The sequence below is a fragment of the Capricornis sumatraensis genome, chromosome 1 (genome assembly GCF_032405125.1).
Source record: "Capricornis sumatraensis isolate serow.1 chromosome 1, serow.2, whole genome shotgun sequence".
NCBI lineage: Eukaryota > Metazoa > Chordata > Mammalia > Artiodactyla > Bovidae > Capricornis > Capricornis sumatraensis.
In genome coordinates this window covers 252,132,791-252,148,089 of record NC_091069.1, presented here as the reverse complement: position 1 = coordinate 252,148,089, position 15,299 = coordinate 252,132,791, and the positions used below count along the sequence as shown (strand labels likewise).

Sequence of the window (15,299 nt, the reverse complement as noted above, 5' to 3'; positions counted from 1 at the left end):
TTTCTTTTGCTGCCTGGCATATAGGATCATCATTACCATTTTTCTAAATTCCATATATATGCATTAATATTCTGTATTGATGTTTCTCTTTCTGGCTTACTTCACACTGTATTAATAGGCTCCAGTTTCATCCACCTCATTAGAACTGACTCAAATGCATTCTTTTTTATAGCTTAGTAATATGCCATTGTGTATATGTATCACAATTTCCTTATCCATTCATATGCCAGTAGACATCTAGGTTGCTTCCATGTCCTGGATATTTATTGTAAACAGTGCTGCGGTGAACATTGGGGTACACGTGTTTCTTTCAATCCTGGTTTCCTCGATGTGTATGCCCAGCAGTGGGATTGCTGGGTCGTATGGCGGTTCTATTTCCAGTTTTTTAAGGAGTCTCCACACTGTTCTCCATAGTGGCTGTACTAGTTTGCATTCCCAACAGTGTAAGAGGGTTCCCTTTTCTCTGCACCCTCTCCAGCATTTATTGCTTGTAGACTTTTTGATAACAGCCATTCTGACCAGCATGAGATGGTACCTCATTGTGGTTTTGATTTGCATTTCTCTGATAATGAGTGCTACTGAGCATCTTTTTATGTGTTTGTTAGCCATGTGTATGTCTTCATTGGAGAAATGTCTGTTTAGTTCTTTGGCCCATGTTTTGATTGGGTCATTTATTTTTCTGGAATTTAGCTGCAGAAGTTGCTTGTATATTTTTGAGATTTATTTTTTTCCAGGTTCATAATTTATTGTACAAATTGAGTATCACATGATAAGTTGACATTAGCTTCTTCAGGCATGGGAACTTAACAGATAATATACAGTTCAGAATCTGTTTATGTTGCTTTCACAGCTGGAGTTTTTTTAGACCTTAACTTGAAGTATAAGACTATCAAAGCAATACTTTCATATGTGGCCAGCACACAATTCATTCTCCCTGTGAGAGTGTAAGAGTTGAAATATTTTTTGATACCAGTGAAATGGAACTGGGCATCAGCTTCTGGACCTGCCATGATTTCAATCTTTCAAAGGGTTCAAACTCTACAGCCTATGTCCTTCACCATATGCTGCTGCCCCTCGATCCTACCCTTGAGATTTATTCTTATCAGTTGCTTCATTTGCTATTATTTCCCCCCATTCTGAAGGCTGTCTTTTCAACTTGCTTATAGTTTCCTTCATTGTGCAAAAGCTTTTAAGTTTAATTAGGTCCCATTTTTTACTTTTGCTTTCATTTCCATTACTCTGGGAAGTGAGTCATGGAGGATCCTGCTGTGATTTATGTCAGAGAGTTTTGCCTATGTTTTCCTCTAGGAGTTTTATGGTTTCTGGTTTTATGTTTAGATCTTTAATTCATTTTGAGTTTAGTTTTGTGTATGGTGTTAGAAAGTGTTCTAGTTTCATTCTTTTACAAGTGGTTGACCAGTTTTCTCTGCACCACTTGTTAAAGAGATTTGTCTTTTCTCCATTGTATATTCTTGCCTCCTTTGTCAAAGACAAGAGGTCCATAGGTGTGTGGATTTATCTCTGGGCTATTTTGTTCCATTGATCTGTATTTCCGTCTTTGTGCCCGTACCATATTGTCTTGATGACTGTAGCTTTGTAGTATAGTCTGAAGTCAGGCAGGTTGATTCCTCCAGTTCTGTTCTTCTCAAGATTGCTTTGGCTATTTGAGGTTTTTTGTATTTCCATACAAATTGTGAAATTATTTGTTCTAGTTCTGTGAAAAATACCATTGGTAGCTTGATAGGGATTGCATTGAATCTATAGATTACTTTGGGTAGTATACTCGTTTTCACTATATTGATTCTTCCGATGCATGAACATGGTATATTTCTCCATCTCTTTGTGTCATCTTTGATTTCTTTCATCAGTGTTTTATAGTTTTCTATATATAGGTCTTTTGTTTCTTTAGGTAGATTTATTCCCAAGTATTTTATTCTTTTCATTGCAATGGTGAATGGAATTGTTTCCTTAATTTCTCTGTTTTCTTATTGCTAGTATATAGAAATGCAAGGGATTTCTGTGTGTTAATTTTATATCTTGAAACTTTACTATATTCATTGATTAGCTCTAGTAATTTTCTGGTAGTGTCTTTAGGGTTTTCTACATAGAGGATCACATCATCTTGAAACAGTGAGGATTTTACTTCTTCTTTTCCAATCTGGATTCCTTTTATTCCTTTTTCTTCTCTGATTGCTGTGGCTAAAACTTCCAAAACTATGTTGAATAGTATTGGTGAGAGTGGGCACCCTTGTCTTGTTCCTGACTTTAGGGGAAATGCTTTCAGTTTTTCACCATTGAGGATAATGTTTGCTGTGGGTTTATCACATATGGCTTTTATTATGTTGGGGTATGTTCCTTCTATGCCTGCTTTCTGGAGGGTTTTTTTTTTTATGAATGGATGTTGAATTTTGTCAAAGGCTTTCTCTGCATCTATTGAGATAATCATATGGTTTTTATCTTTTAATTTGTTAATGTGGTATATCACATTGGTTGATTTTAAAATATTGAAGAATCCTTGCATCCCTGGGATAAAGCCCACTTGGTCATGGTGTATGATCTTTTTAATATGTTGTTTGATTCTGTTTGCTAGAATTTTGTTGAGGATTTTTGTATCTATGTTCATCAGTGATATTGGCCTGTAGTTTTCTTTTGTGTGTGTGTGTGTGTGGCATCTTTGTCTGGTTTTGGTATTAGGTGCAACCACCAGAATGTTAAGAGCTTATATGGATGCCCGAACTGGGTTCAGTCATGCACACCTTCATATGGTCTCACCACCACCTTGCTCTCTCCCAGCTGTGCCCTTGGGGCAGCTTCTAGTGTGGAGAAGGCAAGCGGAATGCACAACTCTGACAGCCCAGGGCCAACTCACAGGTCAACCAGCAGTCATGTCTTCTTGGTGACCTCCTACAACATGTTAGACCAGTGGAGTCTATGTGCGAGTTCATCCTGCACTTTCATTGCTTTAAAGTATGCTTGCTTCTAAGGGGCAGTGTCATGTAGAACTACAGCAACGAGTAAAACATCTCCAGGTCCACAGATAGTGGTGTCAGCAGATGTACTGCAGACAGGGGAGCCAAAGCCACACTTGAATTGTGTCTGTTCCTGGTGGAACCAATCACTGCCTCCTCCGTGATGGCGGGAACCAGCTCACCACATGAAGGGCTCAGCATTGGCCTCTGCTGTTGGCAGTTCAAGCATTGAGAAGAATGCCAGGAAGAAGCCAGGAGGCCTTGGTGAGAGGTCTGGTTGCTGCCACTTGAAGAAAGAAGCTGAGTGACACCCACAGGCAAGTCATCTTGTCTACCTTCTGCACTCCCACAGTGGGTCTTGTGGGAGGCAGGTCTCCTCACTGCCTTGTAGACATCCTTGGTACCACTTGGCAATCTTTTCTCTGTCAAGTGTTAACCAGCTGGACAATCAACTACTCAGGGAAAACTTATGGATCAGGAACTCAGGTCACTGCTCTTTCTATACACAGTGGACCACGATGCACCGTCCAAAGTTGGCTGATAGGAAATCTTCCACAGCCCCAAGCTGGATGTGTGTGACAACTGTCTACTTTTGGTTGAGGCTAGCACTCTTGCAGATCCATCTGCAGAACAAACCTGTGCTTCCTCCTGTTCTGCCAGCTGGTCACAGGGAATGTACCCTGAAACCACAGATGCAGCCTGAAGAGGAGACATGAGGTAGGAGGAAGATTCAGCACCACGAGTCTGACCACCTGCTGAGTCATTCATGTATGCCTCCAGGGTCTGTTCAGGCCAGCTCTGTGTGCACTGGTGATGGACAAGCCTCCTGTGATGAAATCCTACCCACAGTGGGATGGCAGCGGGAGGCAGAAGCTCTGGGGGGCAGATGAGGCTGTGAGGTGGAGCCCTCAGGACAGGGTTAGTGCCCTTACAAGGGTCATGAGAGCACTCGCTCCCGACTGTGTTTTCCATCATGTGACGACACAAGGAATAGTCAGCTGTCTCCAACTCAGAAGGGGCCCTCACCAGAACCCACCCTGCCAGCACCCTGATCTTGAACTTTAAGCCTCCAGAACTCTGAGACAAAGTTCCATTGGTTATAAACCGCCCAGTTTGTGATATTTTGTCATAGCAACCTGAGCTGAGACCATACTGTTTCTGGTTTTCAGTGGAAGGCTGCTGTTTACATCTAGTGTTATTGCTTGTACTTCTCTAGCTCTTTGGGGATACAATTTTGATGGGGTCCAGAGGTGATGGCATGTCCCAGGTGCAATCATGAAAGCTTTTACCGTGAGATTCCCTTGTCATTTTTCCTCAGTGGGCAGGGACAACTTCTCTGCCTTACCTTAGGGTCTTTGCTTAGATATCATCATATCATAATAATTGGTCCTAGTGAGTAGGAAGTAGTACCCTAGATGCCTTAGATGGTGAGAGCTAAATTCTTTGAAAAATCTGTGGTCTGTGGACTATCACGGTTTCCGTTCCAGAATGAAAGACAAGTAGTCAAAGACACCCTGCAGAGCCCACAACTAAGAGAGGCCCAGGCTTGGTGCATGTGGACCTTTCTGTGACCACATCTTGGCTGCTGCTCCAGCCTACTGACTGAGAAAGCCAGAGGCTGTTGGGTTTGAATGAGACCTGGACAAAGACCTGCAGGTCCGATGCTCAGGCAAGCTTATAGCTAGCCAGGCAGAAGTGTGGGCTGCCTGGGGACTCTATGCTGACCCCAGGTAGTGTCAGAACTGTACTGCAGGACATTTGGGTGGTGATGGAGAGGTGGCAGTGAACAAGATGATGCAAGCAGGTTGAGAAGGTGAGAGTTACGGCATGAACAGCTCTCTAGGGTTCCCATGGAATATCTGCTGCCGAGTCCCTGTGCCCGGTCCTCTCCTGTTCTGCAGATGAACCTGCTGTTTCTGCTGGGAATCCTCTAGGGACTTCCCAAATTCCTTGCTCACCATCACTGCTTCTGACAGAAAACTCTTCTCACAGCAAAAGTACATGCTAGGCTCATGACCCCAGGATTCCTTGATGTCACCCAGGTGCAGCTCAACTTACTGGGAAGGCCTCCCTTCTGCCGACCCACTTATGGCCATTTCTCCCGCAGCCGAATATATCAGCCTGGGGCCACAGAAGGTGGGACGTGGCCCTCTTACTGCTGTCAGACAACCCTGGGGGAGTAACTGCTTTCTATCTGTGACTCTGCTCCATCCATGGGCTCTGCTGTGCTGGTGACAGTGGTCCCTCTGAACCAGCAGGGGTGGGGGTTCCTGCATCGGCTGGTGTAAGCGACCCGGTCACTGTGGGGAAGCCTGGGGGCTGGCACAGCACGAGCACAGTGAAACCTGTACCTGTAACTTGGTATCTCCAGGGACACCTCCTGTACTCAGTACTTTCAGGTTTGACTGTGTAAGAAAGGAAGTCCTCTAGAAACAAGACTGTTGAGGGCTCAGATCTTTTAGGAAGTACAGTGCTTGTCACCCAACCAGCTAAGTGAGGCCCAGAAAACCCAGCCCATGTGATGGAAGGAAGGTGTGTGGATACAGGGCACTGCCCTTTCTACCTTACTGCTACTCTGGACATCCCTCCTACTTCCCACGTGACATCTGCCTTGCAGGAGACTGTGCCCTGGGGTCACAGTGGACACTCCTTGGCCCCTGCACCATGAAGGGGAACCTCCCCTTGGTTTTAGGATCTGCTGGTGAACTTAATGTGAACTGATTATTTTAGGGCAGAACTGGAGGTTTTCTAACTATATCTATCGCTCCCTCTATATTAATAAGCTGGTGCTTTACTATGAAGAATTTCCCTCATCAGCAGGTGTGACCTGTGTTCTTTTTAATTATCAACCCCCATGGTAACAAGTTGGTGTGATGGTGGTTATGAGCCCAGTCCCTCCCTCATTAGCTTAACACTGATGTACATGGATATTTATTTATTCAGTATTTGATCATAATTTCAACTGTCATTCTTCTGGACGTTGAGAGTGAAAGGCCATTTCTTGGATTCCTGCGCCTGGAGCCGGTCAAGATTTCGGCTTCAGCAACGTCACACAGAAGAATGAGGACTGACTGGAAAAGGTAGGATGGCTGTAGAACAGTGACCTACGGCATACTGGCCAAGCGGCAGCAAACGCACCCAAGCTGCAGACAGAGAAAAACCCATCCCAAAGACAGATAAGCAGTGGCTTAGAAGAAGTTGTATATTGAAACCAAGCCCAGCAGAATAAACATCACGTTCAAAGGTCCTAGAAACACACTGAGATACTTGTACATATGCCTTTACAGTGGCTGTTTGGGTAAAGACACTTGGCTGGACATCACTACCAGGTACAGGTGAGCACGAGTAAAACATAAAAAAGATCCTAATCGTGAGAAATAAATACGTCTAACAAAAATAAAATAAGAGCCCAAGCAAGGTGAGTCAACAGGCACATGGCTATTTGTCTTACCAGGGCTTTCAGAGTTTTTTTGACTGACAGGAGTTTATAAAAAAAATTCTAACTTTTATTTTTTTGCCAGTGATAAAAGTGAACTGGATAAACGAAACAACAAAACACAGGACTATTCACAAGTACATCAGGGCTCTTTTTTTTTTTTTTTAATGTTTTTGTTTTAAACCAAGTTTCTAGCTGTACACTTTAAGAAAATAAACAGGAAGTCATCCTCTGCTTACCCTCTGTGGAGGCAGGCATGCAGGCATGACCGAAATAGAACCAAGGGGCTACCTCGTCAAGATGAGAAGCGAAAATGTGCTGAATTACAAAGAAAATACCCCATTTGGCTTCGCAGCAAAATGTAAGGGTGAGAGCACTTAACGGATGACACGGGGCTGGCACTCGGCATGCCACAGCACAAGCTCCCCTCAGAAAATCAAATGTCTTCCTCAAAATTGTCACAGGACTTTATTCACTGTTTAATCTTCTGGCAGCAGGCCTTCTTTGAAGTGGACTCTGAACACAAAGAGAAATGAAGCAATCTGTTAGAAGGCTTCACGTCTTTTAAGAGGAATCTCACAATTTCCAAACACTTCCATTGCATTAATCTTATTTTTGGTGAAAACAGAAACAGCAATCAAGAGGCGCAGTAGTTTAAACTATGAGGGATGAGAAACTGAACAGACGACACCCTGTGAACACGGTGTGACGGCTATGAGAGACGAAGGCCCGCAGGCCCATCTGGTGCTTGAGCCCGCAACCCCCACGTGGTGTGCCCTTCACTCCTCCCCAGCCCCCAGGTGCCTGCACTCCCAACCCTCCTCCTGGTACTTCAGCGACAGCTGGTCAGCAGGACAGTCACTGACAAGGCTGACCAGGCTGCATCCCAACCGCCTCCACGACTGACTGCTCCCAAGTCTCTCGGGTCACAGGGGAAGACAGGACTTGGGTTACCTGGTGGCATGCCTCCCAGTCTTTGCTGGATCATTTCTAAGTGGTGAATATACTCCGTCAAGGAATGTTCTGGATCTTGAGAAGCAGTCAGGGATCTTTCTGATCTGGGATTTGAGGGTGGACTGGATCTTCAAACACACAAACAACCAAGTGACAAAAAAGAAGTCAACTCAGCAGACAGAATGCAGGGGTGTAACAGGCAGTGGCACCAGGACTGCACACTAGTGGGAAACAGGGTAAACGATGTTATCTTCCCATCTTTTCTTCACCACAAAGGGAAAGTATGGCTTTAAAAACAGTGCTATGCTGTCCTTTAGAAACTAACTTTTTTACAAGGCCTCCAAGTATAAGATGACTAAAAGCTATTGTGTATTATTATGTATTATTTAATTCAATAAATTTTCACACACAAGTTTCTACCTAGCATCCCACCCGGTTCAGCCCAGCATCCCTCATGTGGCTGCCTTTCCTCCTGACCTCCAGTGACCCTGTCACGGCCCACTGCTGCTCCCAGGGCAGCGAGCATCTTACTCACCCAAGCACCATCCACACACAAGAGGCCTTGGCCACCACTTATTCTTTCAGAGGAGCACCAGCCTGGGCCCAGGGGGCCCACAGCCGTACTGAGAGTCCCTGCCCTCCTCGAACAGAACCAGGCTTCTGGGTCCTCACAGGTCCACATGTCTGTACGCTCTGCCTCACTCTGGGGCCATGACTTTCAAAACACATTTCTCGGAGGGACTGCATGCACTGGTAGGATACGCTCAGCGGAGACACATGCGAGCAGAAACGCAGCCTCTAGCACAACAGGCTGCCCATACTTGTGGGCCTGGCTCCTCCGGTCAGGGCAGTTAGGCCCAAGATTGTCACACTCTTAACACACAGTTCAAATGGAGGCGTCATCACCAACCAGAGGCCATGAAGCGAGACAGCAAACATGTTTCATCCTGCTAGCTGGGGGCAGAGGTGGACGTGTTTGCTCTGAGAGCTCCTTTCCGAGTCCCAGGAAAGCACTCGCAGAGAAAGCAGATGACACGCCTGCCCGAGCCCCCAGTGCAGGTCCAACACCACAGACACAAACTGAGCTTTTCTACCCACTTCATGGGTACGTTCAAAATACTGGAGAAGTCATAGTCAATGAAATAAATGACTTGTAAAATCATACTTGAGCATTTGGATACGATTATTACCACTTATGTGTCAATCTGAAGTGGAAATGGAAATCACATCTCTCTCACATGCAGTGCTTGGCTGAGAAATCTCATGGTCAGGAAACTGGGGTGCAAATCATGAAGATGATCAAGGCCGCGGCATGTGACCCCATGGCTGCAGCACTTCACAGTCTCACAGAATCACAGCTCCCACCACCCCAGCCACCAGGGAAACCTTTCCTCACTTGAATTTGTAAACACGATTACACTCTACCATTTAACTACAAGGCTTAATTGAAAACCCTTATTCCCCCAAATAACTTACAGATGTTTAACATTATCACTTTAACATCTCACTTGCCAAGTAAGTCATAAGTATAAAGACATATTACATATGCAAAAACCCCCAAATCCCAAAGAAAAGAGATTAAGTAAAGCTAACACCAAACTCTTCCATGTGTGTGAATGAGTGTGTGCATGTGTGTGGGGGTTCACGTGCCCGGGGGCCCTTCCACTGGAGGCGGACCTGGGCACCCACACAAATCTGCCCCAGAACACTTCTGTGCAAGGCCCCATTCTCTGCAGACTTGCCCCTGCCGACAGCTAGGACCCCGTAGTGGAAAAGCAGCTGAGGCTCCTCCGCTCACCTTTCCCTCCTGCGTGGGGATGCTTTTGACACAGGGTCCCTAGGCTGGCTGGAAGACACATCCCGGGTGGGTGGGGATTCACGGGTGACAGGTGGAGACTGCTGCCGCCGTGGTACCAGGAATCCTTCCCCTAGAAATATTTAACAACAAAGGGATTAAGGAAAGAGAAAAATGCATTTTAGTAAAGGCTCATCCACCAAAATTTAAAATTTACAAGCTTTTAAGAGCCTGCATGACAATTTCAAGACATTTAAAAAGTATTCATTATAAGAACTGTATTAAAAAAACCTCAAGAAGGAAACTGAGTTTTGAACACCTGCATTATGCTCCTGCAAAGGCAGACCCTGACCATCTGCATCTGGGTGGGCAGTATCCTGGAGGAGGGCTCAGCACCCCGATGGAGAGAGGAGGGCGCTGAGTGGCCTGAGGTGGATCTCCCACAGCCAGCTCTGAGGAGTGAGACGCAGAAACCCTGGAGGCTATCAGGTTCATCAGAGGCAGGGGGTGTGGGGAAACCTCCTGAAGAACCTTGAAGCCATCTGACTTCAAGATGTGAGGATTCACACCTGGAAGTCTAAGCTGACGGGCACCACTAGGGAAGCCCAGTGGCCATGTAGGGCACTGACCACTGCAGATGGCCCAGGTGGCTTGGCTATACCCGGGCCTGGCTGGTCAGATATGGTAGGGGACAACCGCAGACTGGACGGGACTGAAACAAAAGACGCAGCCACGCTCCATGAGTGAAGTAGAACTTCACTCCATTTAAGGAATAGAAAGACTTTTTATTGAAAATAAACTATCAGTTAATACATTCAGCATTTCTGTATCCTTCAGTCATTGCTATGCTCCTCTGAACCGCTTTCTTCATAGATATTAACTATACAAACCTGTGTTTGTTGCCCAAATGAAAACCATTTTCCTTCAAAATCCCTGCACCTCCTGACAAGTGTACTGGCTGAGTCGCTGGTTTCTCACTATGCTTTGTGTCTTCCCACCTGGCACTGAGAAGGAACCCCGCTACTGAAACATGTGGGGTCAGAGGTACCTGGGCGCAGTGCTTGGCCTAGGGCTAGGGCTCCTCTGCCATCTACTTGTTGCCACTTCTTAACCAAAAAGCGTAACCTACAAAAAAGGAAGAAAAACACTGAAAACCAGAGCAAAGTCGGGGTGTAAATAACCAAGAACATTTAGCCCTGACCAGACCCTGTAGTCGGAGAAGGCAATGGCACCCCACTCCAGTACTCTTGCCTGGAAAATCCCACGGACGGAGGAGCCTGGTAGGCTACAGTCCATGGGGTCGCGAAGAGTCGGACATGACTGAGCGACTTCACTTTCACTTTCATGCACTGGTGAAGGAAATGGCAACCCACTCCAGTACTCTTGCCTGGAGAATCCCAGAGATGGGAGCCCGGTGGGCTGCCGTCTATGGGGTCGCACAGAGTTGGACACGACTGACGTGACTTAGCAGCAGCAGACCCTGGAGTGCGAGCACAGCCCCCACCGTGGCAGTACCTCCACAGGCCCCACCCCGCCCCTCCAATCACAGCCCCGCCTCCCAGCCCCACCCAGGCAGTCGCCAGCACCTTCCCAGGCCCTGCCCCACGCCCAGCCCTTCCAATCACAGCCCCGCCCCGCCCTGTGCTCCCAGCCCTGCTCTCAGTTCCCAGCCCGGCCAGCTTGAGGTCTGTCTGGCTCGATGGCCTTTTGCTCTCTATGCATCACTCCATTCATGGGGACCAGAGGTGAAGCGGTGTGGGGGCCCCGAGACCCCTCTCCTCGATGAGCCCTGGCAGCGCCCCGACAGCACTGCTGCTGCTGGGTCCCAAGGCTGCGAGGCACCGCTGTGTATTGACCAGAAGATGGACCATCTGGCCACCCCCACACACATGTGACCTTCTTCCTGGCCCAGGGTGGGCTCTCCAAAAATACAGGACAGATGGATTTCAGAGTGACAGTCAGGTGGGTGGACGGTTTGCCCTCAGAAGAACGCAGAGGGAAGTGCCCACCCCCACGGGGGGCTCCCAGTAGGTGTGCAGCTGAACCGGCTGGGGCGTTGCATCTCGAGGGCCTTGGGACCCCCTGACCTTTGCATACAGTCCAGGAAAGAGCCAGGGTGCCCTGCTCACCCCATGGCACCTGTTCTTGCAGACAGGTGAGTGTGGCCTGGAAGAGGCACCTCCGTGGGCAACACAGAGCAGACACAGATGTACAGTTCTTAGTAGAACAGACGTTTTTAGAGATATGGCAGATATTAAAATTATAAAATGAAATAGATTTTCATCACTGTTAATTGTGAAACAGTCAAAATTTCTTGTCGTCACACCAGGAAGTCCACCTCACTCCAAAAGTGCCTCCTGCACACACACTGGAGGCTGGGCAGGGCCAGGTAGGTGGACACTCAGAGGCAGGGGCACCCCCTGCCCACAGCGCAGGCTCAGAGCTTGTCTACAGGGAGGGCTGGAACATGCCACAGGGGGAGGGCATGTCTTCCTGTGCACATGGCGACCTTCATGTAACACAGATTTGACTAAAATATAAGAAACTGAAATGCAAAGAAGCAAAATACAGTTTTAACCATGATCAGACTGTCATCACAAGAGCCCCGTTAAGAGGAAGGCTTAGTTTTATAATAAAAAGGCAGCCTTACATCCTTCTGTCTCAGAAGGTGTAGCTCTGCACAGCGTGGTTTCCAGAAGATAAAGGTCGTTTACATTTTAAGGCCTCAAATGTCATTCATCTTAAAAGAGGAAACAACTGTAGAGTTTAAAAGACCAAAGGACCTCACACCAGCAGACAGGCAGTACCTTAGGACGGCGATCACCACCCTGACGGCCGTGCGGAACCTGGTGAAGGGGCGGGACTCCGCTGCCTTCTTGTCTGCTTTGGAAGGGAACACCCCCAAGTGGGCGATCATGGACAGGGTTTCCTGTTCAGAGTCCTGGAAGCCACCGATGAGCAGCAGAAGGTACTTCTTCTGATAAATCAGGGCTTTTCTAAAGCTCTCTGCTCTCAAATAACGCAGGTACAACTTTTCCATCTAAAAGAAAAAAAACAGTGAAACTTGGTCACAGGACAAAGACCTCCTCAGAAGTCTCCACAGCAGAGCTGTTGCACCAGGTGCTTTAGAAAAACCACACTTTCGCCTCAGAAATTATCATAGGGGTTGGCTCCCATGACATCTGTGACAAGAACCAACCTTGCTGTTCAGAGTTCCATCTGGTTTATCAGACAAAACGCAGAGCAGATGTTGCTTTGCCAGCACTGGAGGAGCCCAAGGGCCTCAGGAATCAACCACCGAGCGTGGGCCAGACTAGGGGCAGGTGGAGCTCCGCTCCCAGGCCCGCAGGCATCCAGGGAGGGGAGGCTGCAGGAATCCTGAGGTCACAGGCAGAAGTCGGCATCCTATCCTGACGGGGCTTCCCTCAAGAGGCCCACTTGGGCCTCATGGTCAGAAATGCTGCGTGAACTGCAGGCCAAGGGTTTTCTCAGGCTGCAGACACGATGCCCTGAGATTCAAGGCATCAGGGGTTTCACCCCAACCCAGGATCTTAAGAGGCACCACGGGTGGAGCCTGGAGGCTCTGTAAAGCGGTAAGAACACTCTGCATGACACTGGCGTGGGGAATACATGTTGTCTTACACATGTGGTCTTATACTCATCAAACCCACAGCAAGTATAGCCCCAAGAGTGGCCCCCACGTGATGACAACATGGATCTATCAACTGCAACACATGCACCATCTCGGGGAAGTGGATAGTGTTTGGGGGCTGGGGGTGGGAAATCTCCGTAATTTCCCTTCAATGCTGTCGTGAACTTAAAACGTGCCTAAAAACAAGAACACGTCAGGAGCGGCCAGGAGATGGCGTCCCCACACTTAACACTGCCCGCGGGCTCGCGCTCACCTTGGCACTGCAGGCACCGGCGTCCAGTGCTGGGTCTGGGTGTCGTGCTGAGCCTGGTGAGACCATCTTGTCCTGCTTCCAGGCAGACCTGTCTGACCTCTGCAAGGACCACAGATGGTGTGTCTACACAGTCATTCTCCCGGCAAAGCATCTCGAGAAAAGTGTCTGACAGCACAGTGGGGACTGCTCCCAGCCCCGAGCCATCCCCCACACATGCCCTCTGGACACGGCGGGGCTGGGGCAGGTGCCGGGCACCTGGGTCCCACTTCAGCCTCTTCTCAGTGGTGCCCAAACCGTCACGTGATTATTAACAGACCATTAACACTCAGAGGTGGTTATGACCCACCATTTACTGAAGTATGATTGCACAAAAGGTACATCTTTATTAAAAAAAACCCTCAACATTTGAGAATTCAAAGCTTTAAGCCTACTAGACACTCTCATCCTCCCTGGAAAGGCCAACTCCCAGCAGATGCAGACAGCTGGCTCTGTTTCAGTCCTGTGGAACCACAGACCCTGGACACCTCGGGGGCCATGCCGTGAAGAGGGAACATCGTGAAGATGGGATCCCATATTGGTGGCACGGCCTGACACCTTGCTGTGCCAAGCACCCCGCAGCTCCAGAGGGGATACATAAACAAAAGGAGGACCGTGCAGGGAGGGTCAAGGCTGCCACCCACAACAGACAACCAGGAGCTGCCTATTGCCCAGGGTCATATGATCAGTGGCCTTCAAGGCAGCCTGGCCATGGCCCACCATGCAGGGCAGTACCAGGAGGAGGCGGGTGCTGAGCTGTGCCACCTCCCTGCTGGGCAGAAGGCAGAGACCACGCTCAAGGTTCTAACACAACCTGGCCTCCCTGGAAGGAGACACTTCAGGGACAGAGGCCACCTTGACAGGAAGGAGACGCCCATGTCAGTTTGCCCCCAGCCACCTCTGACTCACTCATTCCTTTAATTTCCTGATTGCCTAACTTCCACAGGAGAGACAAAAGCATCCCAGGAGACCATGCCTTTAGTCCACCCAGGGTGCTCTGAATAAGAAGCCTCAAAACACACTCCAAGCAGTAGCCAGAGGGGCAGAGAGCCAGGCACTCTGCCCACGGCAGCCCTCGCCTTATAACCCCTCCTGCCAAGAAGCAGAGCCGTGGGTCTGCTTGTGGGTGGGCCCCACGTCACAAGCACAGAGGGCTCTGCCTTCCACAGAGCTTCACACCAACAGAGTGGAACCGGACAGAACTGAAAGATAGGCCCCACGCCGCCAGGACTCGCCCAACCTCGACAGGACACTCTGCCCGGCAGCACCAGAAATAAGCACGCACATCATTAAAACCTTCCTAAAGAGAAGACACTAGGCACAGACGGTGCATTTAACCAACATTTAAAGAAGAAAAAACCACCAGCTCTGCATACTCTCTTCCAGAAACAAGAGGAGGGAGAATGTCCCAGCTCGTTAATAAGGCCCAAACCAGAGACAACAAAAAACCTGTCCAGATTAATATCCCTCCTGAAATCAGACACAGAAAAGCACAACAACATGTAAGCCAGACGCAGCAGCACATGGAGAGAAAAATACATCGTGACCCGGTCGGGCTTTCCTGGAACAAGGAGAGAGTCCACACTCAACAGTCAATGGACTTCACCATATTAAGAGACTAAACAAGACCAAACTATCCCACCAACAGGAGAAGAAAAAGCACGGCAGAGTCGGACATCCACTCATGGCTAAAGTCCCAGCAAACCAGGAACTGGAGGGAGCCTCTTCAAACTGACCCAGGGCATCGTCCTCCACGGGAAAGCAGGCTCCACCTGGGATGGGATGGGGCTGGGTGTCCTCTCCAGCCTGGCAGGGGGCAAGGACAGGAAATCACAGCCATGCCAAGAAGAAAGAAGGAAACAGCCCCCACGCGCATGTGACAAGATCGCCCAGGTGGAAGATCCGACAGAGAGGTTCCTGGGCCCAAAAAGTAAGGCTTGGAAGACTGTAGGACACGAGGCGGGTCTGTGAACATCAGTCACGCTTCTGCACACCAGCCACGAACACCCGGAAAACAGAAAGCCTGAAAAGTGCCATGTACAACAGCCCGCTGAAAATGAGCTCTTTACGTAAAAACCTGCCCTAGTGTGTACAGGATCTGCAGGCTGATGGCTACAACACATTTAGGAAAAGAATTTTAAAAGACCTGAATGCATGGACATGAAAGTACACAGACGGGAAGGTTCAAGACAGTTCAAGTACAG

At 48.4% G+C, this 15,299-nt stretch overlaps 1 protein-coding gene and 1 pseudogene across 1 annotated transcript in view; both read right to left on the bottom strand.

Moving 5' to 3' along the window:
• Positions 1–745: 745 nt before the first annotated feature.
• On the bottom strand, positions 746–1,025 carry LOC138090838 (ATP synthase membrane subunit K, mitochondrial pseudogene; annotated as a pseudogene).
• A 5,579-nt stretch (positions 1,026–6,604) lies between these two features.
• Positions 6,605–15,299, bottom strand: part of PCNT (pericentrin) — a 107,338-nt gene continuing 98,643 nt past the window's right edge. Inside the window, exons 41-47 of the mRNA XM_068969567.1 lie at positions 13,060–13,158; positions 11,962–12,194; positions 10,185–10,279; positions 10,110–10,120; positions 9,158–9,258; positions 7,360–7,487; positions 6,605–6,921 (exon numbers count right to left, since the gene is read on the bottom strand). Of these exons, the coding sequence (XP_068825668.1) occupies positions 6,878–6,921; positions 7,360–7,487; positions 9,158–9,258; positions 10,110–10,120; positions 10,185–10,279; positions 11,962–12,194; positions 13,060–13,158 (711 nt within the window). The 3' untranslated portion in view covers positions 6,605–6,877. The remainder of the gene's footprint in view (positions 6,922–7,359; positions 7,488–9,157; positions 9,259–10,109; positions 10,121–10,184; positions 10,280–11,961; positions 12,195–13,059; positions 13,159–15,299) is intronic.